This window comes from Pteropus vampyrus, unplaced genomic scaffold, assembly GCF_000151845.1.
Source record: "Pteropus vampyrus isolate Shadow unplaced genomic scaffold, Pvam_2.0 Scaffold1013, whole genome shotgun sequence".
NCBI lineage: Eukaryota > Metazoa > Chordata > Mammalia > Chiroptera > Pteropodidae > Pteropus > Pteropus vampyrus.
The window spans coordinates 10,252-17,070 of NW_011889794.1; the positions used below are offsets into that span (position 1 = coordinate 10,252).

The following is a 6,819-nucleotide window of genomic DNA, read 5'->3' on the forward strand; positions in this document are numbered from 1 at the left end:
GTGTGAGACTGTGTGTCCCCCCAGGAGTTATTTTCCACTTACGCGACACAGATGTCAGTGTGAACCCGCTGAAATCACTTCCATCACAGCTGCACACTCTCTACCCATTAACTCAGAGAACCCGCAGCCCAGCTCCACCTGCAGGTTTGTTTATTATTCCAGTTCATCAGATGGAAACACTGAGGCGCTCAGGTTCATGGCCCAGCTCTCAGGCTCCCAAGTAGAAGAGCCAATTCTGATGCTCTGCGCTACTGACCGGCATGTGTCACTCATCCACGGGGTCACTATTCACCATGCAAGGGTCAAGCACGTGGGAGGCCACGACATCGTCCCTGTGCTTTACGTGGTGCAGGAATACCCGGACCTCCAGGGAGCTGAGGGTGATGGAGCAGGAGACCCGCCAGGTGCAAGACCCGGCCAGCTGTGGCGGGAGCTCTGCCAGAAGTCCATGTGCAGGCGAGAGGACTTGTGCTGTGGAGGAGGGAGGTGTGTGACGTGCTGGGTGTTCCCTCCACGGCGCACAGATGAAGAGGCCGGCTGACCCCTCCATGGCCTTCAAAAGTATCGTGTCTAAAACATCCACGGAGTTTTATGACCTGTCAGGAATTATCTGACAGACAAGAGGAGAGAGAGGCTTCCATCCTTGATGCAACTGGCCCGTCCACCCCACCTGGTGACACTTCAGAGACTGGACTGTTTCCTCGGGCGTCTCCCCTTCCCCAGGCTTCTCCATCTCTTCTTCTGTGTTTGTGGGAGGAGAGAAGGGGGTTCTTGTAAATTAACTGGTGTCTTCGCTGTCTGATAGCAAAATTGGTGCTCCAGAAGCCTGTAGCACAGATATTTTGTTGTTTTGCATTCTCCTGGCACAGGACTGGGGTGTGCGTTCTCCAGCCCGACATGTGTGTCTTGTTGTAGTACTTGGAGTTCATCAGAAATTGAAATAAAAAAGTGACTTAAGAGAAATATCACGATGACCCCAAAAAACAACTCACAGTTAAAAGTGGATTCAAAGTTGAAGCTCTGAGCTCGACTTCAGGTCAGATGGGCAGAAACTGTGCGTGACCTCCCTACGCAGACCTGTGCCACCCGGCATTTCTGTAGGACCAACAGGACCTTTTCTTTGCCTTTTTATTTCTTTTTGGGCCGTGTTAATGAAGGCCAATTGGTCCTTGTCAGGAGGGGGAAGTCCTGTGAACAAGTGGCCTTGGGTGTCAGAGAGGAGTGGGTGTGGCCTCCTAAGGAGTTTACGGGTTCCCTACACTGTGCAGCTGAAAGTCCTGAGTGTAAATGCGGGCGCTGGGCCTCTAACCATGACGACCGCTCCTTCTACAACAGAGGACGGAGCCGTCACTTTGTGAGGCCTGAACTGGGCCTGGCCTGTCACCCCGCCTAGGTTCCAGAGGTGCCCCACGGTGAACCCGATGTCCCTGGGATTCCAGGGGGAGGAAGCAGGGCAGAGACAGCAGCCTGAGGGATAAGGGGTACATCAGGAAATGGGGCTTTTAGAAGATAAGGTCGGAGTTCCCGGGGCCCCGTTGACGTTTTAGATGTGAACTGATGGATTCAGAAGCCATCAGGGAGCTTCCGCAGGTGCCTAAGGAGCCTGAGGACTGTCCAGGGGTCCCCGCCTCCATGCATGGGTTCCGGCCGCACCATGTGCACGGTCTCCTCACCTGCAGTAACCTGCCCACTGGTGATCATAGTCAGGGACGGTCCTATAGTCTGAGCAGTCACAGAGGGGTCTCCTTCACCCGGGGAGCAGGGCCAGGGGACGCAGGTGACGGCTGGCACAGGGCTGCAGTTGATGGAGGTAACAGTTTCATCTCATGGACTGGTTCACTTTTCACCCAGGTGAGCACCAGGATGTTTAATCTATAGTAACTCCTGGCATCTGTGGGACTCTAGGGTTAATGGATGACAAAGCTTTATATTCCAACCCCACAGATGCAGTTTCTTCACAGTTTTGCCCCCCACCCCGACTTTGCGGCTGAATTTTTCTCCCACATAGACCTTTCCCAGAATGCCGTGGGCCAGGTCTGCCCTGGTGCTCACTGCTGTGGCCCTAGAGGGAGGAGAGGGTCTTCCTTGGGCCCGCGTGGAGTCTCTGAGCCAGGAGACATCAGAGGGGCATCTGGGCGTTGTTGACTTTGAGGTTCACATGCAGATGAGTAGAAGAAAGACTGTCACATCCGGGCTCAGTGAGACTGTGTTGGTTTGTGCATTTCAAAAAATCTCTTTATACTTATTTGATGAAATATCAGTATAGTATTTACCATATGATAAAGAGAACAACCAAGAGGGAGAAATAGAGAATTCTGCCAGGGACAAGAAAAGAAAAAGACAAATAAGAAATACCTTTCACCATAATAATAATAAATGAAACAATAAATTACAGAGATAATACAAAAATTTGGTCTAATTGGCACATATAAAACACGTTTAAAATGATAGAACGACCACTAACTAAATTTTGCTTAAAAATGGATTATATATAATTATACAAATAAAAAAGTTGCACATAGGGAAAATTAAAAATCAAAACTCTGTTAATGTGTATTAAAAATAGAATAATATTTCCTAAGACTAAAAAATTGATTCTGATAGAAGAAATGAATGAAGACAGCAATTTCCATAGAAAAAAACAGAAAACATTGTTACAAAACTATTCCACATGCCAAAAAAAATAAGTCACAGGGACATAACCAACCTTTAGAGGTTTCAAATATTTTGACCTTATTTGTGTGTGTATATAGAAATTTTAATATTGAGAAAAATGAAAAATTTCCCAAATCTTCTTGAAGTTAGATATAACAAAGATACCTATAAATGACAGTAAAATACATTAAAAGGAAATTACAAACCAGTACTAAAAAATATTGATGCAGATCTTCTCAATAAAATATTAACAGAGATACGTCAGTATCAGATTACTAAGTGGATGCAACATTACCACACGTGATTTATTCTAGGCATACACGTTGGGCTCCATATTCATCAACCTTTAATGTCACACATCATTTCAATAGATCTTAGGTTAAATTATGTGGTCTCGATGGATCCTGAAAGAGTCTTTCACCAAATTAAAAAAAAAATTCCTAATAAACACACACAAATAGACACAGAGAGGTACATTTATGACACGATATTTCACACTGTCTCCCACACACACATGACTTCATCCTACATCCAGCACCTGAGCTAATGGGGCAGGGAGGAGGCCATGTCCACAGAGACCAGGAGTAGGTCACTGTGAATTTACCTCATTATTATTCACCATCTGTCTGCAAGTATCAAACTGTGCAATTGAACAAGAAGAAATGGACGGTTAGGTCTTCACATCGATGGGCATGGACACGTGCTCATTCCCAAAGCCCCAAATGGATGCTGGAGCCTGAGACACTCCGGGGCTGGGGCAGCAGGGACAGAAGACACCTCCCCGTGAGCAGAAAGATCAGGCATTCGCACTGAGGACTCATGAGAGGGCGACTTAGCTCTGGAAACTTCTGGAAATAGGTAAATGACCAATGATGAAGATGCAGGATTCCACAGTCACAGTTCAGGTCTGAGATGACCATGACTGGAACCCAACCTCAGCCCCTGAACATCAGTGTGGAGTCTCTGTATCCCCAAATGATGGGGATCTGGCCTTTGTCTTCTTGAGACCCTTTGCTGCTGTGATGACTTTGAGGACACAAGGGACATGAGGAGCCTTCACTCCCAGGCGCTGACCCTGGATGAGCCTGGGCCCATGGAGGCAGCAGCAGAATCAGAAGGAGCAGAAGCCACAGACGCAGGCTGAGTGGGCGCTGCTGGGCGTTCCCACTCCTGGCAGATGAAAAAGGGGTTCTGGTCTCAGTTCTCCACAGGCCTGGAGCTCTGTGTGAACACCGAGGCTGCTGTCACAGAGGTGCACTGAGTATCAGCCTCGACCTAAGGCCTCAGCCCAGTGATGGTTAAAGAGCCTGAAGTGCCAGACCTGAGCCATGTAATGACAGGACCCTGAAGTTCGACTCCTATAATGATAAACACAGGATTAGGAGCCCATTCTTGGTAGCACTTGCTACGGGGACCCGTACTTGACACGACTGATAATTCCTGATTCAGATGCGGCTGAATTCTGTGTACCTAGTTGTGCACTAACCTGTCACAGAATCTGTCCCTAGAGCAGCCAAACCTTGGTGCCCAGAAATTGCTCAACTTGAGAAAATTACTCAATCTGTTGCCACCAAGGACAGGCTTGGGGGCAGAATTCTCTAAAGAACATTTGCCTGGGGTGGTTCTCAACCTTCACTTTTAGGTTAAACACGCAAAGAAGGCAGCTGTCTGGTCAGAGCAGTGGGGTCGGCTCAGGGAAGCCCCACTGCACAGGAAACAGCAGGTTCTTGTCTCACTTCCCCACAGGCCTGGAGCACTGTGGGAGCACTAAGACTGCTGTCCCATACTGAGCAGTAATAATCGGCCTCGTCCTCAGCCTGGAGCCCACGGATGGTCAGGGAGGCCGAGTTGCCAGATCTGGAGCCAGAGAATCGGTCGGGGACCCCCGAGGGTCGACTGCTAGTACCATAGATGAGGAGTTTGGGGGCTGTTCCTGGGAGCTGCTGGTACCAGCCCACATTGTTACCACGCCCGATGTTGGAGCCGCTTCCAGTGCAGGAGATGGTGACACTCTGTCCCGGGGCCCCAGACACTGAGGACGGCTGGGTCAGCACAGACTGGGCCCAGGAGCCTGGAAGAGGGAGAGACACAGAGGTGGTGATGCTGGGGCTAGAGACAGAGGTGGGAGCAGGGTCCTGTGTGTCCTCCCTGTATGTGTCCCCATATCCAGTCACCTGTGCAGTGAGCAAGGAGCGTGAGCAGGAGAGGGGACCAGGCCATGGTGGAGATGATCACCGCGTCCTGCCCTCTGTGTCCCCACAGCTGAAGCAGAGCTTCCCCCAAGTCTCTCCCTCCCCTCTTCAAGCTCTGACAGAGGGAGGGTCCACTCATGCAAATGAGACCCAAAGCTTTCTGATCCCTCACTGGGACCAGGGTAAGGCCTCTCTGTCTGAAGGTGTCAGGGGGTGGAAAGGGGTGGGGCTGTGTGGGACCTGGCGGGTGGATGGTCATAGCTGTGAGCCTGAGCAGAGGGCACCAGACAGTGCCAGGTGGCTGTCCCAGCTCTTAATACACTTAGTTCAAGAGCAGGCCCTCAGCGCCCCCTGGTGTCCAGGTCTAAGACACTATTGTGTGACTTGGTGCCCAGAGCCCTTCAGAGACAGCTCCTGCCTCCCCACTGCTCTGTTCCTTGTCCCCCTGCCTGAGGTCCACGATAGCTGTCACTTCATGTGGCCTCCCCACCATCTCAGCAAGTCTTCATGCTCTACTCAGACTACAGGGTTTGTCTGTCTCCAGCTCCCTTGACTGTGAAGTTTGTTTTTTCTCGTTACTTCATTTGGAGCATATTCCCAAGTCTTCTTATTATTTTGACTTCCTATATTTTGTCCCAAGAATTAGATGAAATAATTTCTCTCCTGATCTTGAAAATGTGGATGTGTGTAGAAGCGACCTCCGTGTGGACTGTGCTGGGTGGTGTGACAGGCTGATTGGGGTCAGGGCAGACACTGTGTCCCCCGGGGTGCCAGCTGCACTGCAGGAGCGGACTCAGGGCAGCTGTGTGTGCATGCACAGTGGAGCTCTATGTTCCTGCTGGAGTTAATCCAGGTGGGGTGTCCTGCAACGTGCCACGGAGGCCATACATGCTGGAGAGAGCCCCTGGGTAGAGCGCCCACCTGTGCTTTCCAGGTGGAGAGGAGATGAAACAATGGCCTCCCCTCCTCGTCTGACCCTGGAGCCCTCCCTCCGCGCCCAGAGCTTCCCCAGCCCCACCTTCTCTGTGTGGGCCTCTCCTGCGCTGTGCAGAAGCTGTGCAGTCGGCCCTCAGTGTCTCTCAGGAAACTTGTCCTCAGTGTCGCTGAGCATTCACTGTGTCCTGGGAGGGGGTGAGCTCAACGTTTTCCTGTGCCACCATCCTGGACCCGTCCCTGTTAATAGATTGTTTAATAACATTCGCATGATTATTTAATTTCTCATCATCTGTATTTGAGAGGCTCAATGCATGTCAGACAGAATGAGTTGTGTTAATTTCTGCTCTAATCACCAAATGCGCCTCTGACAGGTTAGATGAAATATAATCTATGTTTAAATTATGGACACCAATTCCAATGTGAAAGGTGGAGGTTTTGAGAAATTCGACCCCTACAATTCAACTGGATTCTGCCACCATCTACCTGGAGATGGCATCCGGTTCCACAGGTAAAGAGTTCAGTCCCACCAGACTTTCCTCATCCCCCACAAGCCCACCCTCAACTTCCGAAGCCAGTCACAAGTTCAGGTTATTACATTTGCTCCTGACCGACCAACTATAGATGGAAGGTCCAATGATCCCTGCTCACTGCCTTGGATCTGAGTCATTTGTTAGAGGAGCTCACAGAACTCAGAGAAGCATTTTACTTGCTATCAGTTGATTATGAAAGAGATGCATAAGGTGGGCTGTGGGGAAGGGGTGTGGCCCTCTCTAGGCACCAGACTCTCCAGCATTACTTGGGCATGGTTGATGTACACTGGCCATGGAAAGCCATTGCTCTGTAGCCCCTCTATCCTCCCCCATGGTCAGGGAACCATGACTGAGAGTTCCAACCATCTAAGCACACAGTTGGCCCTCCTGGCCACCTGCTCCTTCCCTCTGGTGAGTCCCAAAGTCACCTTATTAACAAACAAAAGACTCCTTTCTAGCTCTGGTCACTTTGGAAATTCATGGATTTCAGGAGCTCTGTTCCAAAA

General features: G+C 50.1%; 1 gene segment (V, D, J or C); it reads right to left on the bottom strand.

Moving 5' to 3' along the window:
• The window catches only part of LOC105310052, a gene marked incomplete at its 3' end in the record, with an annotated part of 11,722 nt that extends 6,798 nt beyond the window's left edge, over window positions 1–4,924 (bottom strand). The window contains 2 exon segments of the V gene segment in view: window positions 4,424–4,726; window positions 4,830–4,924. Coding sequence covers window positions 4,424–4,726; window positions 4,830–4,875 — 349 coding nt within the window.
• Between the last annotated feature and the right edge of the window lie 1,895 nt (window positions 4,925–6,819).